At 43.1% G+C, this 25,653-nt stretch overlaps 1 protein-coding gene across 2 annotated transcripts in view; it reads right to left on the bottom strand.

Moving 5' to 3' along the window:
- The window catches only part of STX1A (syntaxin 1A), a 557,770-nt gene that overhangs the window by 353,036 nt on the left and 179,081 nt on the right, over nucleotides 1–25,653 (bottom strand). For both annotated transcript variants that reach the window (XM_030185767.1, XM_030185768.1), the window contains exon 3: nucleotides 11,071–11,170. In XM_030185767.1, coding sequence (XP_030041627.1) covers nucleotides 11,071–11,170 — 100 coding nt within the window. The remainder of the gene's footprint in view (nucleotides 1–11,070; nucleotides 11,171–25,653) is intronic.

The raw sequence follows: 25,653 nt of genomic DNA, 5'->3' as shown, positions 1-25,653 counted from the left end.
TTAAGCTCCACCCCTGGCCCCACCCCCTAACCCCGCCCCCTTTAGCCTCCCCAAACAGTTGGGCCACTGACCGCCTAAGCATGCAAGAACAGATCCAGTTAGGATAAGAGATGAGAGACAAGATAAAAAGAGAGTGATTAATCAAATCGAAAGCCGCAGAGAAATCAAGTGAGACAGTTATGACTGCTTCTGTGCTAAAATGAGTTTTAAAACCAGATTGTTTAGGATGAAAGGAAAGATTTTTGAGAAGAGACTATTTTTTCAACACTTTCGAAAGAAACACAAATTTGATACCGGTCAATACTTTTCCAGAACTTGGAGAACCACACAAGGTTTTTTTTGAGTACTGTCCATCAGAGAAGTTGTTATTAAGAAAAGAATCTTAGGTAAGAGACCTAGAGTTCAGAGATCTTTATCCATGATGACGGAAAGGGATCAAGTGGGCAGAAAGTGGTTCTCATTGTTGACAGGATTTCTGAAAGAGAGGAGTCTGTAATTGAAATGAGGACCAAGAAGATGATCCTAGAATAAATGATGGGAGTAGACTGAGATGTGGACAAAGGAAGTAACTGAGTGTGTGAAATGGGAGGGATAAGGGGGAAATATAATTAGGGGAGGTAGTAACTGTTAAGGAATTTTGAAGATCAATAATTTTTGTAGATAAATATTGGGTGAGGACTTCAGCAGAGGGACCTAAAGAATTCTTGGTATTATGAGCGGATGATATATTAGTAGGACCATCTAGGTAACACAACTGCAGTGTTCTGAGGGGGATGTTCTGCTAGAAGTTGATCATCCTTACTGGACCCCTCCAGGGAAGGAAAAGCCTAACTCCTCCCAAAGCTTTAGGCTCTCATACTTCCTTCCAAAAAATAAAACTTCAGTTCTACTGGGCTGCTTCTCCAGAATAGACCTCTTCGTTATACTTGAGTGGCACTAAACTGGAGCGAGGACCTCACGATGTTCCTCCTGCAACTACATATGAAGGCACATTTGATGTCATGCTACAGCCTTATTTATTTATTACATTTGTATCCCACATTTTCCCACCTATTTGCAGGCTCAATGTGGCTTACACAGTACCGTATCAGCGTTCGCCAATTCCGGTATGAACAAATACAAGGTGATGTTGTGGTAGAATAAGGTTCATGTGTGACAGATACATTAGGGGATCTTAGAGAGGAAGAGTTAAGTTATGTCCATTACGAGCTTCGGTTTCGTTGTGTTGCAAATATTCAGGCTTTCATGTTGGATCGGTGGGGGTATGCCTTTTTTAACAGGTTTGTTTTTAGTGATTTCCAGACATTTAGGTGGTCATACGTTGTTTTTACAACTTTTGGCAGTGCGTTCCATAGTTGTGCGCTTAAATAGGAAAAGCTGGATGCATAAGTTGATTTGTATTTGATTTCTTTGCAGCTTGGGTAGTGGAGATTTAGGTATGTTCGAGCTGATCCTTGTGTTTCTGGTTGGCAGGTCTCTGAGGTCTGTCATGTATCCCGGGGCTTCACTGTAAATAATTTTATGAACCAAGGTGCAGATTTTGAAAGCAATACATTCTTTGATTGGGAGCCGGTGCAGTTTTTCTCAGAGGAGTTTGGCGCTTTCAAACCGCGTTTTTCCAAATATAAGCCTGGCTGCTGTGTTTTGAGCGGTCTGAAGTTTCTTTATGATTTGTTCTTTGCATCCCACATAAATTCCATTGCAGTAGTCTGCGTGGCTTAGTACCATTGATTGTATCAAGTTGCGGAATATTTCCCTCGGGAAGAATGGTTTCATGCAATTGAGTTTCCACATTGAGTGAAACATTTTCTTTATTGTGGATTTTGCTTGGTTCTCTAGTGAGAGGTTCTGGTCAATTGTAACGCCGAGAATTTTCAGGCTGTCTGAGATAGGAAGGGTGTATCCTGGGGTGTTTATGTTTGTGGGTTTATACGTGTTGTATTGGGATGAGATGGTGAGACAGTGTGTTTTTTCTGTATTGAGTTTTAGTTGGAATGCATTTGCCCAGGAGTCCATGATGTTCAAGCTGAGCTTGATTTCGTTGGTGATTTTGCCAGATCGTGTTTGTAACGGATGTTTATTGTGACATTGTCTGCGTAGATGAATGGGTTAAGGCCTTGGTTGGATAAAGACTTAGCTAGTGGGGTCATCATAAGGTTGAAAAGGATTGGTGATAATAATGATCCTTGTGGTACTCCGCAGTCTGCTTTCCATGGTGATGATATGGTTGATCTTGATTTCACTTGATATGTTCTAGTGGTTAGGAAACCCTTGATCCATTTAAGCGTGTTTCCACCAATCCCGAAGTAATCTAGGAGTCTTAGTAGTACTTTATGGTTGACCATGTCGAACGCACTAGACATGTCGAATTGGAGAAGAAGTATGCTTTTACCTGTTGCTATTTCCTGCTTGAAGTTAGTTAGGAGAGTAATTAAATACTGTTTTGGTGCTATGTAGGAGCCGAAATCCTGATTGTGATTCATGTAGTATTGTGAATTTGTTTATGTAATCATAAAGTTGTTTGGTTACCATACTTTCCATTAATTTGACTACCAGTGGGATAAATGCTACTGGGCGGTAGTTGGTGATGTCATTCGGTTTTTTCTTGGTGTCTTTTGGGGTAGGGGTGAGTAGGATGTTGCCTTTTTTCTTAGGGAAGAGACCTTGTTGAAGCATGAAGTGGGATGTGAAGTGGGATGTGAAGTGGTGGGGGGCAGATTTTATTAGGTAACTGGGGCAGGTATCCAACTGACAGTGAGTGTTGTAGAACCTGTTAATCGCTGTTAATCGCCTGGGTTACTGTATCGGCGGATGAGGACAGCGAAGTTTGACCAGGTTCGGTCCGCTGGGTATTCACCAGGGGTTGGGTCCAAACCATCGATGAAGTTTTCGGTATCCGTGTTGTCCTGAGGTAAAGTTTTGCGCAGGGTTGCAATTTTTTCATTGAAGTATTTAGCAAGATTGTCTGCAGATGGGATGTCAGTATTGGTTTTGGTGGCCGAAGTTATGTCTAGTAGTTTGTTCACGAGTTGGTATAGTTTCTTCATGTCTTTGTAGTCCGGCCCTATTTTAGTTTTATAGTATGACTTTTTGGTCTGTCTTATTGCGTATTTGTATTTTCTTTGTATTTGTTTCCATGCGTTGAGTTTGTATTCATCTTTTATTTTTTTTTGCCATGCGCGTTCGAGTTTCCTGGACTGTGATTTTAATTTTTTCAGTTCTTCGTTGAACCATGGTATCGAGTTATGTCTGCGTGAGGTTCTTGTTCATAAGGGTGCTATTTCATCTAATATGCTTCTACATCTTTTATCCCATTCTGAGAGGTAGTATATAGAGTCCGTTTGAGTTGTCCAGTCGTTATTGTATATCTGTTGCCAGAATGTTTCTGGGTCTATTTGGCCTCTTGTGCTGTGGGTTATGTGTTCTCGTATGTGAAGAGAACCCCTTTTCCGCCATTTTAGGGATAGGTTTAGTTTGTAATAGTCAGTCCATGGTATTCTGTCCATTTAGTTTCTGTTATTATTAGGTTCTAGTCTGTGGACAGTTTGTATAAGATGAGGTCAAGTGTGTGTCCTTTCACATGGGTTGTTTGCATGTGTGGCCATTTAAGATCCCATAAGTGAAGGAAGTCCTTGCATTCTCATGCGTTGGTAGAGTTTGGGTCTTCTAGGTGTAGGTTAATGTCTCCTAATACTAGTATATTGGTGTTGGATACACAAGTATTTGAAATTAAGTCCATGAAGATTGACTGGCTTTCGTTCCAATTGCATGGTGGTTTGTAAAACAGTACGCAATTTAGGTGGTCGATCAGGGTTTTGTGGTGGATTTTGATTGAGGCTATTTCGAGTTGGGTTGTTATGGACTCGGCAGTGGTTTCGATGGTAAAATGGGATCGATATATTAGTGCTATGCCTCCGCCTCTCTTTTCCATTCTGGTCCAGTTAGTGATTTTGTAACCTGGAGGGCATAGGTTTAGAATCATAGGGTCCTCTTGACCATGGATCCAGGTTTCAGTGATTAAGAGTAGATCAAGTTTTTCTGACATGATCCGTGGTAAACAAAACAACAATAGTAACAGACTGGATCTGGTATTAATGTAACGTACTTGAATTTTGTGGCATGGGTCTTCTGTGTTCAGTGTTATGTGGACTTTTGCCAGTTGTCGTTTCTTAGTTTGTGTGGATTTTTTATGATCTTTCATTCCCTTCTGTTGAGGTTGTCTGTTTGTGTTCTTCCATCGTTTTGGTTGTTGTCAGTGTGGTGAGGTGTGGTGTATCTGTTCAGTCTATGATATAGTTATGTAGTATTGGTATGGTGTTACTTTCTGCGAGTGGGGTTAGTGTTAGGTGGATCAGCGATAAGGAGTAGATTTAATGGCAGAACTCCTTTTCATACTTGATATACCACTGTCCAATTCAATCCACTTGACCACCCTGAGGTGTGACCCTAGCCTCCCTATTCCTCCCCCCTCCTCACCACATCTCCAAAGTACTAATTTGTTTTCCTCAAAGAGCACCGATATTCCCATCAATCTATCCCTCTTGACATTAGAGGCCTTTAATATCTCATCTATTGTCTTAAACATTTCTTTAGTACCATTTTGTGCTCTTATTTGAATTATATAAACATTTTCTTTAAGCAATTTCCTCTTTATATAACTTAAAACACAGTCATTCCAATCTTCTGTACTCTTTTCATCATTAATAATACATCATTAAACCAGGGGAATACTCCTTCCTCGATGGCATTACCTATTTCAATGGACCAATGTTATCAAAGTCATCACCCAAAGTCATATTCAAAAATGTAACCATTTGATCTCTAGTAAATTCTCAAATTGTAAAGAAATTGCATATTACCTGATCTACATCAAATTTCACTCTAATAAAATTTCTTCCTAACATTTAATCAATTTATGTCCTCATCCAATTGAATAGAAAGCATTGCAAGATAATAGTCAGTCCAGGGTAGCAGAACAGACCAATCAAGAATATCCAATTTTTTTCCATCAATCCCCGACACAAAAATTGCACCCAAGGAATGACCTACTTGATGCACTGCTCCCACACTAATCCACCCAAAAGCAATTACAAATGTGGAGGGGCATTTTCAAAAGAATGCCCAAGTCGAATTGGGATGTCCTGCTCATAAGGTCCAAAAATCAATCCATCTCACAGCCTTTGTCTGTGTGCTTGTGTAGTTCCTTTCCTTGCTTTTATTTTTTATTATATTGTAAACCGCCTTCATCTGCTTGTCGTCTAAAGGCGGCATATCAAATAAACAAGCAAACAAATAAAAATATCTATATATCCATCCAGAAAGAAGCCCTGCCTTCAGTCTGAACAGGAACTCCCAGTACATATCATAGGACTTTGGGCCACTGGCAGAGCTGTGCTATAGTGCTTAAGTCTCTCTCCTTACATGGTGAACACTGCAATGGATATTATATGGCAACACAAGGTCCTATCGCCAATGCTTTACTTCCCTTAAACGACTACTGAATAAGGAAATACCTAAGGTGTCGAGTCTCAGATACCACAAACGGATCTCAGGACCTAGGACCAGAGGGAAAACATACCCAGGGAGGATACAGAACATGAACGATCAACTGGAATGGGCCTTGAGCCTCTGACATTGAAAGTCACCAATCCTGTTTTGTGAAGATATTCTATACATAGTAACACAGTAGATGACGGCAGAAAAAAGACCTGAATGGTCCATCCAGTCTGCCCAACAAGATAAACTCATATGTGCTACTTTTTGTGTATACCTGACTTTGATTTGTTTCTGCCATTTTCAGGGCACAGACTGTAGAAGTCTGTCCAGCACCAGCCCCGCCTCCCACCACTAGCTCTGCCACCCAATCTCCGCTAAGCTTCTGAGGATCCATTCCTTCTGAACAGGATTCCTTTATGTTTATCCCACGCATTTTTGAATTCCGTTACCGTTTTCGTCTCCACCACCTCCCACGGGAGGGCATTCCAAGTATCCACCACTCTCTCCGTAAAAAAATACTTCCTGACATTTTTCTTGAGTCTGCCCCTCTTCAATCTCATTTCATGTCCTCTAGTTCTACCGCCTTCCTATCTACGGAAAAGGTTTGTTTGCAGATGAATACCATTCAAGTTCCTTAACTCTCCAGGAATTAGAAAGGTTATTTGCTGCCATAAGGTAAATATACACATATGGCTCCTGCCGAGCAAGGGATGCAGCTAAGCACTCCTATTCAAACCTATCTCCAAAGAATAGAAGGTGGCCAGTCAATTCAATTTTGAAAGTCATACATTCACTAAGAATATAAAGACTTGAAGCGGTTCAGAGGAAGTTGACAAAAATGATATGGGGTTTGCGCCAAAAGATGTATGAGAACAGACTTGAAGACCTTGGAGAACAAGGCCAGTGACATGCAGACTTCTACAGTCTGTACCCTGAAAATTAGTTTATTTTGCTGGGCAGACTGGATGGACCGTATAGGTCTTTATCTGCTGTCATCTACTATGCTACTATGACTTGAATATGTATACCCTAAAGGAAAGGGGAAGATATAATACAGAAGTTTAAACACTTGAAAGGTATTAATATACAAGCAAATCTTTTTCAGAGACAGGAAAGCTGTAGACATGAATTGAGGTTGCAGGGTGGTAGACTTAGGAGTAACATCAGAAAATACTTTTTCATACAGAAGGTAGTGGCTACCTGAAATACCATCATGTTGGAAAGGTGGGGACAAAAACACTGACATAATTAAAAAACCTGTGTCATGAACACAGAGGATCTCTATACAGAAAGAAAATGCAATCAAAGCAAAACTTAAATGGCCTTTTTTTTTTTTGTTACATTTGTACCCCGCGCTTTCCCACTCATGGCAGGCTCAATGCGGCAGGCAATGGAGGGTTAAGTGACTTGCCCAGAGTCACAAGGAGCTGCCTGTGCCAGGAATCGAACTCAGTTCCTCAGTTCCCCAGGACCAAAGTCCACCACCCTAACCACTAACCACTCCTCCACCTGAGTATGCTAAAAATTGAATGGAAACCATCGCAAGTCGCCCCCCTCCCCCAACCAAGCACCTGGAGGCATGAGAGGCCTGCTCTGAGCCCAACCTCTAGGGCTCACAAGCAGCCCAATAACACCCTCAAAGCTCTCCAAGGGAGGTCTCCTCATGTAGTGACAAGGCTCCCAGAGACAAGTTGGCCATGAGTAGAACCACCCTCATGAGAAAAGGAGGAAACTGCCCAGTCAATATTCAGTCTGCAGTGGGGATCCCCGGAGACTCCTCTTAAAGACGGCAGTGGAGCAGCCCTTGGGAGCACACTCAGAGAAGAAAAAAAATGCTGTTGAGGGCACAATTGGTGCCTGAAGCCGAGAAGCTGACCAGCCCTTGAGAGCAGGCTCAGGTCAAGGAGGTCCTTGGGAGCAGCTCAGTGTAAGATGTAAGGCTTCTGGGGTCTAAGGTCCAGTGGTAGAGTGGCCCTTGGGAGAAGGCTTGGAGCAGAGTGACCATGTGGATCCAGCTCAGGGCCAAGGAGACCCAGCAACAGAGAGGCTCCTAGCACAACTGGAACTCCGAGACCTGGTGGACGATCCTGGCAATGCAATCAGTACTTGGGGCTCCGCAGCAGAGACTGGCCAAGCCAGACTGACTCAGCCCTCATTGGATGTCCAGAGTGCTCCAACAGGAGGATGAGTTCTGAGGGACCTGGTGGGGATGGACATGAGAAAACCCCAGTAAAGAAAGAAAGGGGACATAGGTAATACTCCCACTCTAATAAAAAGACTTAATAACGGACCAGGGAGAGGTGTTTAAAGCTGCCACATTGGCACGGAGACTTAACTGGGTTCAAAGAGTACTGTTTAAAGTTGTTTAGTAGTTTGCTTATTAAGAACCATTAAATCAAAGAACTTAAGCTAATTATCACAAATACTTCATTAGCAAATGTCTTAATGCTTCATAAAGTATAAGATGTAAATAGTTCAATAAACTGATTAATATTTCAGCCAATCTTGTTCATAGCAGTCTTTTTTGAATTCCCTGGGGAGAAAGAAAGGAAATCCCACCTGCTAACACCTTTCTTCCCTAGGTGGAGACACCAGGTGCCAACTATTACAGGGCCAGATACAGCCTGCTCAAGGGAGACTCCAACCAGGTCAGCCCTGGACCTAGGGTTGTCCACAAGGGGGCATTACACAACCTTTGCCTTTTAGCATAAGACAAAGGATGACATGTGAATGAAAGGAAAACGAGGCTTAGACTGGGATAAAGAGTTTTATACAAAGGATTTCCACTCTTATAAAGATGATTTAGATATACAGTAGTTTGTTAGAAGTGAATGCTACCATTGCCAGAAGAATGAGAAGTACCATTGTATGTAAAGGTTTGTACAATATTTAAAATTAGGGACAGTTATTAAAACAAAAGGGGTGTCAATACAGCAGCTATATATATTTTTTTAACTTTAAATTTTTTATTGAAAAAACAAATACTCCATAACAAGTAAACATCACCCCACCAAAACCAATTACCAACACAAATTACACCCCATGGCCCTCGCAGGAGCCCTCTATTACATCCCCAAGCCAAGAATGCACAAGTGTATAGTTTTATGCATAATACTCCCATCCCCCCCAAAACTCCCCCCTCCCTCCCCCAAACCTGCCCTCCCGCCCCCCCCCCCCCACCCAGAGCACCTCCCTTAAGCTCCCTTCACCCCCTGAAAAGGCCCCTATATGTTCTGTACCCCCGCTTTTAACCTAGCCCACCCCCCTTTACATTTCAAAGGCCCCTCCCTTCTGTATGCGGTAAGGTATTCCATATGTATTAATTGTCCCAATTTATCCTTCCACTCCTCCGACGTAGGAGAATTCGAAGATTTCCACCTGCTGGCTATAAGACATTTGGCAGCCGCAAAACCCCAATGAAGCCATTTACTAACCTCCCAAGATTCCCTCTCATTATATAAACCCAAAAGACATTCCCGAGGCCCACATACCAAATTTGTCAATTTAATCAATCCTTTCACCACCCCATGCCAAAAATCCACCACCCAAGAGTATGTCCACCAGATGTGAAGGAAGGAACCCTTATGCCTCCCACACCTCCAACATCTATCCAACGTTCCCAGATACATTTTCTGCAACCTTTCTGGTGTATAGTACCATCTGGTAAGAACTTTATACGCATTCTCCTGTACCAAGACACACACAGATGCTCTATATACCTCTCGACAAATAGTCTCCCATTCCAGGTCAGAAAATTTACAACCCAAATCTTCTTCCAATGCCCTTTGAAACCCAAATGCCCTTGAATCACTGCCCCTAAAAAATCTATAAATTACTGATATAGGTCTGGGAACCCTTCTCAGAATTATCCACAAATTTTCTAAACATTCCCTCTCCTGGGGATTTACCCCCTTCCATCCAAGTGCCCCCACAAAATGTTGAACCTGTACATACTGTGTTAGAGTCACATCCAGGATAGTTGGGTTAAGGCAGTTTCAGTCTGAAATACAAGTCCCAGAAGGCATTGCAGGCAAGGAGCCAGGGGGTGAGATGGAAAACCTGGACTGGACTCCTAGCTGCAATAAGGGAAGGCAGGGGTGTAAGCTAGTAGGATGTGTAGATTGGCTGCCACTAGGGGGAAAGAGAGATAGGAAGCCCTGTGTGCATTAGTCTAATGCTCAACTCAGCTGGTATAGGTGTGGGGGAAGCTAATGAGAGGAGAATGATTGGTTGTGAGAGCATAAGCCACAGATTGATTAGGCAGGTGGGAAGGAGTCCCAGGGGGGGAGAAGCAGAAGGAGAGAAGAGGGTAGAGTGAAGCAGATGCAGGCTGAAAACCCTTGGGTAAGGGAAAGTCCCTAAAGTTGTGCAGGCTAAAAACCCTTGGGTAAGAGAGGTCCCTAAAGTATTGAATCTACCAGTGGAACTGATGTAAGGTGGAATTCCTTGGGTATGAGAAGTCCCTAAAGTATGGAACCCTTATGAAGGTGAAGAGAGTAGAAGGTAGAAACTGCTGCTTTGTGATTTAATGTGATGATGAATTGAATGGACTGCTTCTATTTGGAATTGAACTACTGTTTATTGTGCACTGGATAAAGAGCCCAGACTGAAGCTGATTGTGAGCCTGTATTGAATCCTGATATGTGCTGATAGCCTGCTTAAAGGGGACTATGTGCCACACACTTTCAGGTGGCTTACATGTGCTTAAGATTGAAGGTGAATGCTGTTGCTGGAACTGTGTATCAGGTCTACTAGAAACCTGCATGGAATAAAAGCCTTAAGATAGAAGTTGCTGGTGGACATTTGTTTCTTGATGCACCGGGAGCACTCTCCCTGGTGACAATACGCAAACCTATCCCCCTCTGTTAGACCGTATCTGGAGCTCAGCATTTCGAAACTCAACATCCCACCTCCCTGCAGCACATTGCAAAAATTTATCAACCCCTTCCTTTCCCAGCTCCCAAATCAATACAGCAGTTATATTTACAACTTTTCAAAAAACCACAAGAAAAAAAAAATTAAATGCTGCAGCTAAAACTGAATCTAAATTTAGGCTGCTTAGATTTAGGTCTGCCTTTTAAGCATGACAGGTCAGAGGCTAAGTTTAGCTACTTAGAATTAAAAAATCAGCAGTAAAGTAAGTTCCTAAAGCTGGAAATTCATTTGAGGATGTCTATATTTTGAGCATATTTAGTTTCATACTTTGCAACTTGGAGAGGGGGGATTTATACCACGTTCCAGTCTCCTCTATTTAGGAGAACAATTCTGCTGAAAATGCATTTCTAACTTTCCAGAGTATCAATAACGTGCCATACTCACATATTAAAGCACATGGTACTCATCTTTTATGGATAACATCAGACAGCTTATATTTGGTGGAGACAAAGAGTGAGCCAAAATGTAAGCACTCACAATAACACATTGGTTATCATGCATGAGATAAAAACACTTTACAGGACAAGCCTATTGGATTCATGTGCTAATGTAGTCTAAACTCTGTTAGATCAGAGAGCATTCTCTGCTTCAAAGCTCCCTGCATCACCAGCAGCTACAAGAATGAACCTTGTGGCTTACTTTCATCTGGGTTGGGTGCAGCCAGTATAGCACTGTGTTTTCTCTTGACTTCTTCCACATTTTCAGCAATTTTATCGATGAATCCTCGTATCTCCTCTACCTAGTGGGACATAGAATAAGAAAGAAAGTTTATGCCAGCTTTTCTGAATTATAGGCAGGAAATACATATCTTACTTATTCAAATTTTAACAGAGAAGGATGTGAATCAAGAGACTGGCATAGGAGACAGCTGTAGCTGCTGTGTTAGCCCTCTCCCTTGTCCCTTGGGAGGGGGGAACACTTCAGCCCCGTGGGGGCTGAAAAACTAAGAGAGACAATTTAGACTCAGTTGTTAGCGCAACCAGAAAAATCTTTATTGGTATCTCACTAAGCCAAATACAAAGTAATTGTTTTCTCTGGAGCAGGCTGTCAGACAGTAAAGCCAGACACAAACACTGAATAACAAAGACTGCTCAGCTAACACTGTCCCAGCCATCACATATATACACTTTGTAAGTTTTGTTTCTCCTAAATCATGTGATGTCTACTAAACTAAAAGCATAAGTTAGCCTGTACCATAGCCTGTGCCATATATGGATGTTCCTGTATTATATCAGTCTCTCCTGATGTGTGTGTACGTGCACAGTCGGTGGCCATTGGCTAATTAGCTATCAGTACTGCGTGCTGTCACACAGCAAACTAACAATCCCCTTGTGTCCTCTTTCCCCAAGACTGAAACATTCTTTAGGCTCACTGTATCCTCCTCAGTCTCTCACCACATCCCAAGGTTATATCCAGCTTATATGAAAGGCCTGCTCAGTTCCAGCCAAATTTGCATCCTTGAAGTGTCATTCCTCAGTTCCTGAGAAAGCACTGTATGTTACAAAGATGGCAACTTATTAGGCTAACTTGTAAGAACCAAACAGAGAAATGTAAAGGCTTTTGTAACAGGCCTAATGTAGGAATATACATTTCCCTCTTGAAAGGCCGAAAAGTGAGGAGCATGAGGCCTTTCACACACACGGAACACACACAGAGGTGGAAGACGGGAGGGGAGGACTGGGTTCTTCAGAGCCAGTACTGGAAGTGCATCAGAGAGAAAAAGGCACAAGGGATGTTTAGGCTAAAAAACCCCAATGATTAAAAAGAAAAAAAATAGAATTTAAGAGGACAAAAATGGGGTGCAGGAGAGGATGATATGTGTAAGGGGAAGCATGAAGCAATGGTATGGTAACATGAGTAAAAGTGGGTATATGAGCAATTAAAACTATGATGTCATATTTCTTACACAAGGACACAAACCTGAAAACCAGGCATCAGCAGAAAAATCAACAGGATGAGCAGAAATTTCAACATGTCATATGAATTTTCTGAAGCCACTTAGCATTAGTAGTGGCCTGCAAGCCAGGAGTAAAGAAAGAAACTGCACCAAGTTCAGTGCTAGAAAATAAACGAAATTTAGCAGGAATAGAAGTTTCAGAGGAAGCAAAATAATTAGACCTCTTAGTTCACTTACAAAGAAAAGGAAAATCAGAAACATGAAAAACAGCAACAAGGGAAAACAAGCGCACAGGTGTACAGATACCAGAAGCAGTCCCAGGAATATAAGGGTATAAGTAAGTGTAACACTGCCTGAAAATATCCATAAAAGGAAAAACAGCACAAGAAGAAGTAAAAGGAATAGCTGTCACACAAGACAATACTTGAACTAAGTGTTGACCTGTGCCAGAAATGGAAATACATAGAAGAGTCGAAATAAGAGGATAAGTTGCAAAGACAGGAGAAAGATAGAGGACGATTAATACAACTAATAAAGAATTCAGTACAGTTAACCGTAATACAGGAATAGTTAACTTGTATAGTAGCAGACAACATATGATACCAAGCATTAGAAGACAAGGCAACAGAAGCTGCAGACACATCAGGAGAAGTATTAATGGTAAGAAGAGAGACAGAGGGTGGAGAGTGAGCAACAAGAATAGGAGAACAGCAAAGAGTTGTAAGAATAAAAACAAATATTTCATTATGGCAAATACTTCATTATGGTAAAAGTCCAAAATGCAAAGTCCAAAATAAACAAGTCCTTGTCAAGTTCCAGAAAAAAAAGTAGGTGAAGGGCGAAGATCAGATAGATGGGTCCAGGAAGAATCTCCTTCAAGGAAAGATGATGTTGGGGTAAGAGTTCCAATGCGAAAGGGTTCAGAATAGACAGGAGCAGTTCAAACTTTGTATATTACTCGAGCTGCAGGAATGAGGTATCAATCTTAAGTGAAGTCCTCCAGCATCCGATTGAAGTGGTATTGGGAATTATTCCTTTCCTGGTCTCCAGGATGTGGTGTACTGTTGACTCTGTGCATAACATGGAACAGGAGGATGATAAGAAGTATATCACAGATGGTTCCTAGGACCAACCTGATTGTTATCTGTCTGTCGGTCAAGGTCCTGATTGCTCTCCTCTTTTCCAGGCGTCCAAAGGGACTCCACACTGTTGTCTCAGTCAATTGTTCACGTGGGTCATCTGGATCAGATGTTAAGGCCTCCATTTCGACCCTAAAGTCTCGCTTGGGTTGTTGTTTTCTTCACCAGGTTTGCGACGAGGGTTCCTATTGAAACACCTCCCCTTTGTAGCCAGGCTTACCCTTGCAAGAAGGTGGTCTACTCTGGTTGCTTAATCACAGCTCCAGGCTCTGCAACCTTATAGCAGTGTGATAAGTGTACCCAGGTACTTCGTTCAGCTGTGTGTACTGCTGTGGGGGTGCTCTGGAGTACTTGATATGGACTGTCCTAACGGGGCAAAGCCCAGTTTTCCCTCTTGATGACCTTGATTAGGACCCAGTCTCATGCTTGACCCAGTCTCAGCCTCATCATACCTCTTTTCCAGTGAGGCAAACTGAGGGATTACATACTGCCTGACAAACAGAATTTCAAAGGGAGTCAATCCTGTTCTCCCTGAAAATTGTACTTAGCACAGAGCATACATTATGAACAGAAAAATCTAGAGTATTGTGAATACCCGTATGCTGTAAATATTATTATTACTATTGTTACCATCTCTCATGTTGAGTGCCAGATCCAGGAAGGTTATTTCTTTATCTGGAAAAGACTGTCATGTAAAGGGACAGTTAGTGCAGCTTCTCTGGCTATTTTGTTTGCAAAGGCAATTCCTAAAGAAATGGGATCTGTACATCTAGTATGGGATGCACACTTAGAAATGGCGATCTGCCTAAGAAGGAAGACAGCATCCAGTAGTTGAAGGATAAGAGGGCATATTCAGAAAATTAGAAACAAAAACATTTGGCTATGAAATAGACAACACAAAGCTTATTATGTAGGCAACAGAAAGATTATGAAACATGAATCAATCCATTGCTTTGGTAATGTTAAAGCTGCTGGTGCTAACTGAATAAAGGAATAAACATATGAGTGTACACCTAGTAAGCAGACAGAAAGCATTATAACTCAACATGTAACAAATTACATAAAAGCAAAAATCCTGCAATCAAAGCAACAGTGTAATAACTGGGGTAGAGTTCAACAGCTCATCCAGTAAATGGATCAGGTCTTAAATCACACTAATGTGTCCAACGAAATTCTCCTTCCAGCAACGCAGCTGTAGGTGTCACTGTTTGGAGACTATACGGTCCTGTATAGATTGGGTCTCGCATCATGCTTCAGAAGGATGTCAACGTACAATAAATAAGGGTGCTTTGAATGAAAACAATAAAACAAGTAAACAGAGCAGAACAATGAGGACTTAATAGTTGTTTATAGGCATAACTAGTAAAAAAGGCCCATTTCTGACACAAATGAAACGGGCGCTAGCAAGGTTTTCCTCGGAGTGTGTATGTTTGGGAGAGTGTATGTGAGAGTGACTGTGTGAGAGACAGAGTGAAAGTGTGAGTGTGTGTGTGTGAGAGAGAGAGAGTGAGTCTGGGTGTGAGTGTGTTTGTGAGAGAGTGTGTGTGTGAGAATGAGAGTGTGTGCAAGTGTGTATGTGAGACACAGTGTGAGAGAGTGTGTGTGTGCGAGAGAGAGAGTGTGTGTGAGAGTGAGTGTATGAGACCAAGCGAGTGTGTGAGTGACTGTGTGGCACATAGAGAGTGAATGTGATACAGTGTGAGACAGAGTGTGTGAGAGTGAGAGTCAGAAAGACATTGTATATGAGAGAGAGAGTGTGAGCCCTGCCCTCCCAATCCATGCCCATCTGTCCCTTGCCCCCTCCATTCATCCTTATCCAGCAATTCCCCTCTCTTCCTGAGCCCTGCCCTCCCAATCCATGCCCATCCATGCTCCTCTGTCACCTGCCCCCTCCATTCATCCCTATCCAGCAATTCCCCTCTCTCCCTGAGCCCTGCCCTGCAATCTATATCCATCCATGCCCATCTGTCCCCTCCATTCATCCCTATCCAGCAATTCCCCTCTCTCCCTGAGCCCTGCCCTCCCAATCCATGCCCATCCATGCTCCTCTGTCACCTGCCCCCTCCATTCATCCCTATTCAGCAATTCCCCTCTCTCCCTGAGCCCTGCCCTTCCAATCCATGCCCCTCTGTCACCTGCCCCCTCCATTCATCCCTATTCAGCAATTCCCCTCTCTCCCTGGCCCTGCCCTCCCAATTCATGCCCATCCATGCTCCTCTGTCCCCTGCCCCCTCCATTCATCCCTTTCCAGCAATTTCACTCTCTCCCTGAGGCCTGCCCTCCCAATCCATGCCCATCCATGCTCCTCTGTCCCCTGCCCCCTCCATTCTTCCTTTTCCAGCAATTCCCCTCTCTTCCTTCCATGACCCCCCCTCGCATCCATGCTCCTCTCTCTCCCATGTCCCAGCCTGGCCCGCCCTCTTCTTCCCCCCCCCCTTCGCATCCATGCCCCCCCCCCTTCGCATCCATGCTGTCGTTTCTCCCCTGCCCTCCTACTCCCATTGTTCAACTTTACTGCCCACCCTCTTCTCTCCCCCCCAACATCCCTTTTCTTTTGTTTTTCTTTTTAAATTTACCTCCGTGGTGGCGGTTCCGGCAGCGCAGCGTCAGGGAAGGAGGCGGTGCTCCGGATGTCTAGCCTTCCCTTCGCTTTGTTCCGCCTTCTTCTGACGTCATCCTTGACGTCAGAAGAAGGCGGAACACAGCGCAGGAAAGTCTAGAGACGTCGGGAGCGCCACCTCCTTCCCTGACGCTGCGCTGCCGGAACCGCCACCACGGAGGTAAATCTAATATACTAAAACGCACCGTGCGTGGGTGCAATCAGTTTGTTTGTTTTTTTTTTCCGCCCTCGCGATCCGTTTTTTTTTCCCGCCCTCGACGTCATGACGTTTGACGCGAGGGCGGGGCAGAGACGGCTGGGTGGCTTCACACCATGAATCCACGAACCCTTCAGGAAGTGTTTGAGTGACTTCAGAACGTTGTCTTCAGAACGTTCACGGTGCGTTTTATTATATTAGATGTCATAAAGGTCACAGTTTTCAACAAGTGAAACAATCTACTTAATGTCTGGCCAGTTCATAAACAAAATGGTATTAGCACAATGTCACGCTGGTGAGGAAAATTGAGCCCTTGGGCCACTACCGAGGAGCAGCAGGCAAATCACCCAAACCGGAGGCAAGGCAGACCACAGACAGACGGGCACAGGCCAGACTGGAGCAGCTGGACTGGAACAGAAGCACTAAGCAGAAGCAGGAGAATAGTCCATAAATCGAGCAGAGTCCTACCGGCAGGCAGCAATCAGAAGAATAAACCAGGAAACCAGCAGGGTCAAAGGCAGGCGGCAATCTGTAGAATAAACCAGGAAACAAGCAGAGTCTTGGGCAGGCAGCAGACAGTAGAACAAACCAGGAAACAAGCAGAGTCTTGGGCAGGCAGCAGACAGTAGAACAAACCAGGAAACAAGCAGAGTCTTGGGCAGGCAGCAGACAGTAGAACAAACCAGGAAACAAGCAGAGTCTTGGGCAGGCAGCAGACAGTAGAACAAACCAGGAAACAAGCAGAGTCTTGGGCAGGCAGCAGACAGTAGAACAAACCAGGAAACAAGCAGAGTCTTGGGCAGGCAGCAGACAGTAGAACAAACCAGGAAACAAGCAGAGTCTTGGGCAGGCAGCAGACAGTAGAACAAACCAGGAAACAAGCAGAGTCTTGGGCAGGCAGCAGACAGTAGAACAAACCAAGAAACAAGCAGAGTCTTGGGCAGGCAGCAGACAGTAGAACAAACCAGGAAACAAGCAGAGTCTTGGGCAGGCAGCAGACAGTAGAACAAACCAGGAAACAAGCAGAGTCTTGGGCAGGCAGCAGACAGTAAAACAAACCAGGAAACAAGCAGAGTCTTGGGCAGGCAGCAGACAGTAGAACAAACCAGGAAACAAGCAGAGTCTTGGGCAGGCAGCAGACAGTAGAACAAACCAGGAAACAAGCAGAGTCTTGGGCAGGCAGCAGACAGTAGAATAAACCAGGAAACCAGCAGGGTCAAAGGCAGGCAAAGCAAGCTTTCAAGGCAGGAACCACAAAAGACCAACACGGACAAGAACACAACTGATGACCTCTGTTGCCAAGGCCAAGTCTGAAAGTTCCCAGGTACTTAATAAAGGCCACATACAAGGGAGTTCACCATGTAAGGGTGCTGCTAAGTTCCAAAACTCCAAAGCCAGTCTGGAAGGCTGGAAGATCCGAACCGGACCGGCATGAATTCTGGAACATGGGAAACAGCAGACAGTCCATCGCAGCCACCAGGTCTGACCACCAGGTGGTGAGATGAATGAGAGCATGAAACAGGGGTACAACCGTGACACACAATGCTGTTCTCAGGTTTTATACTTTATGCAAACCTAGATAAAGTTAATTTAGAATAAAATCAATTGCTATTCTAGCCTATCGCAAGAGTATATCATAATTCATATACATTTCCCTGTTCAAACACTTCTACATATGTCCACACATATATTCACTTACTCAGACCGTCTAACCAACGTACAGTGTACTTTCTAGATATTCTGCCATGTGACTTTTCACAATATGTACTTTTAAACAGTGCATCCAACTTGCACATTAACAGCTAACAACTTTTACAATGTAAACATCTCTGTAACCTTTCACATAGAATTGCCCAAGAATGAATGGGAATTATCATCCATCTTTTTCACAATTTGACTCACTACAATTCAAAATATAACTGTAAATCTTTATCATGGTAGTTCCCTCTGGTGGCTGAAATAAGGAGGAAAACAGTAGCTATTTGTAAGGTAGGTGAAAAAGTTTTCAAATTCACAAGTGGGAAAGTTTGCACTCAGATAATGGTAACAAGGTATCTCTTATGCGGTGAAAGAGAAGGCAATTTAAACAAATTAGGGCAAACTAGAGCAGCACAAAACAGTCAGGCAAGTAACATAAAAAACTAAACAACTTCATAATGTAAAAGCTCATTTAGCTACAATGTTCCTGGGAGGTATGTCTGTGAAATCTCAGTTACCTAGGGTACAGAACATATGTATGCATACCTTTATCACGAGGCCTAAGAATTAAACACATTTAATATTTCATTAGACAAACATTTCTTGTAACTAAATTTAAAGGTATAAAGCATGAGCCTGGCAGAAAATCTACTACACAGAATGCAGAACAAGTAATGGCAAGCTTTGAATCTAATCTAATAAAATTGAGCTGTAAAAAAGTACAAATCATAATGAAGCCAACAAAGCCGCATCCTTGGCTGACCTTTACAAAATATAGATCAGGCAAGAAACTGCCAATAATTTGGAAATTAAAGATTGTATTGCAATTTAAATATTCCTCTGCTGTTTGAATCGGGCCCTTAAAACACAAAGCAGTTGGAAGGTATGATAACAAATGGTATGATATGCCAAATACTGTAAAAGAAAACAAATGTGGTGTAATTTAAATATAAAATGCAATTAAATCAGCCATAATAGGGACAGCCTAAGACTTGAGTAAAATAAAAAAAATCATACAGGACATAATTAATGAGCAAACGAACCTGCACGACTGAAAGAAAGTAGCAAAAGGCAGGAAAAACAGTTTATTTAAAAGGAAAGGTCTCTGTACAATAAAGGTCAGGAATCTCTAAATATACAGGCAGCTGAAATCTCCCTGAAAGAAAATACAAACTGGCCAGCCTGCACTCACGCCCACACATAGTGATGAAGGATAGCAAAAGAAAGAAAATGGGGAAAAAAACGCTGCTTGAAATCCAGACAACCACTGTCAGGAAACGAGGAAAAGAAATACAGCTGTCTTTTATCAAAGGTGCTAGGACACAAAACAGTTCTCGGTGAGCAAGTAACACAGACTATTTGCAACTACAAAAAAAATCCCTCTTTCCCCTACTAAGTGACGTCACAGGAAACCCAGACAAACAGTCTCCCTGTCTGTACAATAACTCCACCACTTTTTCTCACTTAATTCCAAAGCAAACAGTAATAAATGCTGTGACAAACTGCTAGCCTTCTCACAAATATCCAAGGCTCTCAACAAGACTACAAGAGAAATGGGGCAGGAAAAATCCCTCCTTAGACTTTAGCACAGATACTCACTTTTTATCCTGCTCCCACGTCCACAAATCATTTACAAGGGCTTTCTGCAATAAAGAATTACTGGTGCACACAATTTGAAATACACTATTTCCTACTCTTAATGAAAGTAGTTGAGAACTAAAAATTAACTTCCCCCATCAAAATCAACATAAAAGAAATAACAATACTTACAACAGCTGGCTTCAAAATTCCAAACTTGCACCAATTGAGCATTTGACGCGTCCACACTGGTCACTACACTTATGCACTCACCATGCCTTTTGTAGTGAACTTCAACACACCCTGCAGGTTCTCCAAACTATTAGCTCCGGAGAAATCTCTTTTTCTGAGTTATCAACAATCTCCACAGTCCCACTGCAGGAAAAGCTCAGACTTCTTTGATTAGTTTATTGGGACAGTCCAAGGGCTATTAAGGGCAATCACATCCCTGCCCGAGGGCGCCAGATGTGTAAGCCCTGTCCCTTGGGAGGGGGAAACACTTCAGCCCCGTGGGGGCTGAAAAAATAAGAGAGACAATTTAGACTCAATTGTTGGCGCAACCAGTAAAATCTTTATTGGTATCTCACTAAGCCAAATACAAAGTAATTGTTCTCCCTGGAGCAGGTTGTCAGACAGGAAAGCCAGACGCAAACACTGAATAACAAAGACTGCTCAGCTAACACTGTCCCAGCCATCACATATGTACCCTTTGTAAGTTTCGTTTCTCCTAAATCATGTGATTTCTACTAAACTAAAAGCATAAGGTAGCCTATGCCATATATGGATGTTCCTGTATTATATCAGTCTCTCCTGATGTGTGTGTATGTGCACAATCGGTGGTCATTGGCTAATTAGCTATCAGTACTGCGTGCAGTTAGTCACACAGCAAACTAACAATCCCTTTGTGTCCTCTTTCCCCAAGACTGAAACATCCTTTAGGCTCACTGTATCCTCCTCAGTCTCTCACCACATCCCATGGTTATATCCAGCTTATATGAAAGGCCTGCTCAGCTCCAGCCAAATTTGCATCCTTGAAGTGTCATTCCTCCGTTCCTGAGAAAGCATTGTATGTTACAAAGATGGCAACTTATTAGGCTAAACTTGTGAGAACCAAACAGAGTAACAGGCCTAGCATAGGAAGGAATATACACTGCTCATGAATCAGAAGACCTAACCTTTACGAAGCCACAAAGAGTGAATAGTGGAGCTAGGCCAGGAGACCCATATACAGAAATAACTTTTTTAGGATGTACAAGTAGGCTTTGATTCCTGTACACCACTACAATGTAAAAATGTAGACAAAAAATGGAAGAAACTTCACAATATTCAGTCCCTTTCACCAGTTATCACCTCTTGCATTCAATAGCTACATATTTAACTTGGCCAGGGATACCCTTAGCTGAACAATTAATCAGCTAATAATAATCCAGAAAGTTAATTGCTTGCCTATATTTTTTCTCCATCATACTGCTGCATCATGTGACTTGTGTTCCATACAAAAAAGGAAGACTGCTCTAGAACTTTCTCAGCAAGATTATGAGCCTGCATGGGAATTTCCTGTAAGCCAGTAGACTTGCTGCTGCTCAGTCGTTTTATTTGTATAATTTAATTAAATGACAACTTAAAAAACTAAACTGGTATGAAAATATACCAAACAGGGAAGTGAGTGGTTAGTGTGGTTCACTACATTATTGTCATCAGAGATCAAAAGTTAAAGGTCAATGCTGTGTTTTTCCAACCTGTGCCAATAATTACTGCACTGCCCCCCCCCCTTCAGGGGTAATGGTAATGATGGTAGACGTTACAGAACAAGGTGCCTAGGAGGCAGCTTGTGGCCCTAATTCCTTATTGAACAGGAAGCTCGTGTATGAGGTGGGGACAGATCCACTGACAAACTGTAAGCATATGCTGTATGACTGCTCCTGCCTCAGGGAGAAGCTGCTGGGCAAGCCAAGTTGTGTAGAAAAATGCTATTAGTTGGTCTTGGTAAAATACAGGGCAAGGCAGGCTTAGAGCTGAGAACTAGGCATCTAAAAATCAAAGACCATCTCTGACACGAATTAGGTCACTGCTGCTGAAATTAAGCTGACAGGGAGGCGGAATCTGTTCTCAAAACAGCAGGTGCACAAGGCAATTAACAGGACAGTAATAAAAAGTTGGGAGCAAAGATGTTTTTTGTTTTTTTTTACATTTGTACCCCACGCTTTCCCACTCATGGCAGGCTCAATGCGGCTTACATGGGTTAAGTGACTTGCCTGTGCCTGAAGTGGGAATCGAACTCAGTTCCTCAGTTCCCCAGGACCAAAGTCCACCACCCTAACCACTAGGCCACTCCTAGTGGGTCAGACTGACATAAAACAAGAACATCCAGGGGGGCTGAAGGGAGACTTGGGAAGATGTGAAGTCATTGCAATCAAAAGATGTTGATGTCCAGAAGCTATTAATGTGTGAGCTCAATATTGTCACAGACGTTGAGACTTGGAAGTTGTAGACATGTGAACTCATTGCTAGCGAGGATGTTGATACTTAGAATTTGGAAACATGTTAAGTCATAATTATCAACTGATAACATGCAAAGACTGGTGGTGGGAAAGTGTGGGTCCATAGGAATGAATGGTACAAGAAATGTATAAAAAGCCAGAAGGGAGAAGAGAGAAGACAGACTGCACCTGCTGTGTGTCGCGAAGCGCTGTTCTGCCATGTTCCAGATATGAATGCCTGTATTGCCATTGGTAAGATGGTAAATAAACTATGTTCCTATATCCACTGAATCCCAGGTGTCCTTCTGATTATGGAGATTCTTAGTACTCAGACTGTGTAAAACAGACTAGGAAGATACGAGGTCAGAGTAATTGATCATGTAGTGGGAACACGCAATCATATTCAGCTGCTGCTCTAAACTTTAAACCCAAGGATGGGAGCAGATGTCTAATTCATTTTCCCACCTGAGGCAAAGGAACCTGAGCCCAGCACATTCAGTACTGCCAAACACACCATATCAAACATCAACAAACTTTTAAAAATAAAATTAGTTTCTATCAATTTTTACTATTTTATCTATCTATTAAATAAGATTAATCACCTTTATGAAGAGATTCACCCAAGGCAGTTATACAACAGATATGGTGTGATATAAAAACTTACATTGTGGCAACAGTATAATTGTAAAATGACCAAATGTCCTCATAATTCAATTAGAGTAGCAAGGTAAACTGAGACAGGCAAATTAAGTCCTATTAATAATAATATGATACTATGTCTGTAATGTACACATTAAAACAATATAGAACATTCACATAACAGAAATGTAAGCACAATAAAGCAAAGATACTTACCTGTAGCAGATATTCTCTGAGGACAGCAGGCAGATTATTCTCACAGTTGGGTCGGCGATCTGCACTGGCTTGGGAACCGGCATTTCAAATAGCAAAAAATTTGCTAGAGGCTTCTGAGCGCACCTCGCACATCGGATCGCGCGGCCGCGCTCCTCAGTTCAGTGAAGAGTAAAAGAGAAAGAGAGAGATAAGGGAGACAATTCCAAGGGGACGTGGGCGGGTATGTGAGAATACTCAGCCTGCTGTCCTCGGAGAATACCTGCTACAGGTAAGTATCTTTGTTTTCTCCAAGGACAAGCAGGCTGCATTATTCTCACAGCTAGGGTATCCCTAGCATCCAGGATCACCCAAAACAACAAACGCTGGTCAACTGGGCCTCGCAATGGTGAGGACATAACAGAGATTAACCTGAAACTATATACAACCAGCTGAGAGTGTAGTCTGCTTTTGCCTGTGTGGGCATGAGGACGGAGAAAAAATGTTTGCAAAAATCGACTGGTTCAGGTGGAACGCCAACATCACCTTCGGCAGAAACTTAAGGTACATGCGGAGGACTACTCTGTTGTGTGAGTTGCAGGCCCTAGTAGTGGATGCACCTTACAATGACCCTATGAGCTGAAGTAACAGACACCAAGAAAATGACCTACCAGGTCAAGTACTTCAGATGGCAAAAATTCAGTGGCTCAAAAGAAGCTTTCATCAGCTGGGTGAGAACGATGTTGAGATCCCATGACACTGGTGGAGGTCTGAGAAGGGGCTTTGACAAAAGCAAACCTCTCGTGAATCGAAAAACTAAAGGCTGTCCAGAGATGGGCTAACCTTCTACATGTTGATGATAAGCACTAATTGCACTAAGGTGAACCCTTACGGAGCTGGTCTTAAGACCAGACTCTGATAAGTGTAAAACGTATTCAAGCAGGGTCTGTGTAGGACAAGAAAAAGGATCTACGGCCTTGCTGTCACACCAGACGGCAAACCTCTTCCATTTGAAAGAGAAACATCTCTTGGTAGAATCTTTCCTGGAAGCAACCAAGACCCGGGAGACACCCTAGGAAAGACCAACGGAAGCAAATTCTAAGCTCTCAATATCCAGGCCGTGAGAGCCAGAGACTGGAGGATGGGATGTAGAAGTGACCCCTCGTTCTGTGTGATGAGGGTCGGGAAACACTCCAATCTCTATGGTTCTTTGAAGGACAATTCAGGGAACCAAATCTGAGGCGGCCAGTAGGGAGTAATTAGGACCATCATTCCGCGGTCTTGCTTGAGTTTCAGCAAAGTCTTCCCTACCAGAGGTATGGGAGGATACGCATAAAGGAGGCCTGTTCCCCAATGTAGGAGAAAGGCATCTGACACTAGTCTTTTGTGGGCCTGAAGCCTGGAACAGGACCTTGTGATGAGTGGCAAAAAGATCCACTGAGGGGGTCTCTCACGCTCTGAAGATCTTGCGTGCTACACCCATATTCAGCAACCACTCATGAAGTTGCATTATCCTGCTCAGCCTGTCGGCCAGACTGTTATTTACACTGGCCAGATAAGAGCCTTGGAAAAACATGCCGTGATGTTCCGCCCAAAGCCACATCTGGACGGCCTCCTGACACAGAGGGCGATATCTGGTGCCCCCTTGCTTGCTGGTGTAGTACATCGCAACCTGATTATCTGTTTGAATTAAGATAATTTGGTTGAACAGTCGATCTCTAAGGGCCTTTAGAGCGTTCCAGATCGCTCAGAGTTCCAGGACGTTGATCTGAAGACCTGTTTCCTGGGTCGACCAGGCTTCCTCAGTGTGAAGCCCATCTACATGAGCCCCCCATCCCAGAAAAGATGCATCCGTCATCAGCACTTTCTGTGGTTGAGGGATTTGGAATGGGCGTCCCATGGTCAGATTGGATCAAACTGTCTACCATTGCAGAGAATTTCGAAAGTCGGTGGACAGCTGGATCACATCTTCTAGATCCTCTGTGGCCTGATGCCATTGAGAAGCTAGGATCTATTAAGCAGATCTCATATGTAGGTGTGCCATGGGCATAACGAACTGTGGAGGCCCCTGAGGAAGCTGTGGAAGTGAAATGGGTCTGGCCACCATCGGGTGTTAGTAAAGTGCTCAACTTTTTTTTTATTATGAAATGAGTTATACATACAGTTATTGTTGAAAAAAGAAGGAATGTTTTTTTGTATAAAACTAAGAAGAAAATAAAGAAGAAAACATTTTTTAGAAAAATAAGGAGTGGTAATTACAAATAAAAATAAATTTGAATAGTTATAGCACAAATATTACAAGGTTTTTAGACCAATGATGAATACCACAACACCAGTGAAAGACGCTAAAATTTAAATAAGCGTTTGGGTGTTTTGAGGTCTTTTCCTTGTTTTAAGCAAAAACAGTAACATATGTCTTTGTAATACTACTGGACTCTTCAATATCGTGTTACGATTTCTTGGAGCCAGTCAGAAGCCCATCCCTTGCTTTTGCTGGGGAGCAGTAGGGGCCTTGGAAGCACACTGTTGACGGGAACGAGCACACTGGGGCTGAGCCTGAGTAGGCTGGTGAGACGCGGAAGTCTACTTATGCCTAGAGTAGGAATAGGAAGCACTCCATGACCCACCAAAATACCTCCTAGTTGAGGAGGTGGTAGCAGAAGGCGCCCGGTGGGACAGAGAAGCCATAGGAACTGTGTGCTTCTTGATCTGGTCAACCAGATCTTCCATTCTTCTCTCCAAAAACATTATCCCCCCCCCCCCTCCCCAGCAAGGAACATCCG

Source organism: Microcaecilia unicolor, chromosome 13, assembly GCF_901765095.1.
Source record: "Microcaecilia unicolor chromosome 13, aMicUni1.1, whole genome shotgun sequence".
NCBI classification, from domain to species: domain Eukaryota; kingdom Metazoa; phylum Chordata; class Amphibia; order Gymnophiona; family Siphonopidae; genus Microcaecilia; species Microcaecilia unicolor.
Note: the sequence above shows the minus strand (reverse complement) of the source record. Positions and strands in the feature narration are given on the sequence as shown.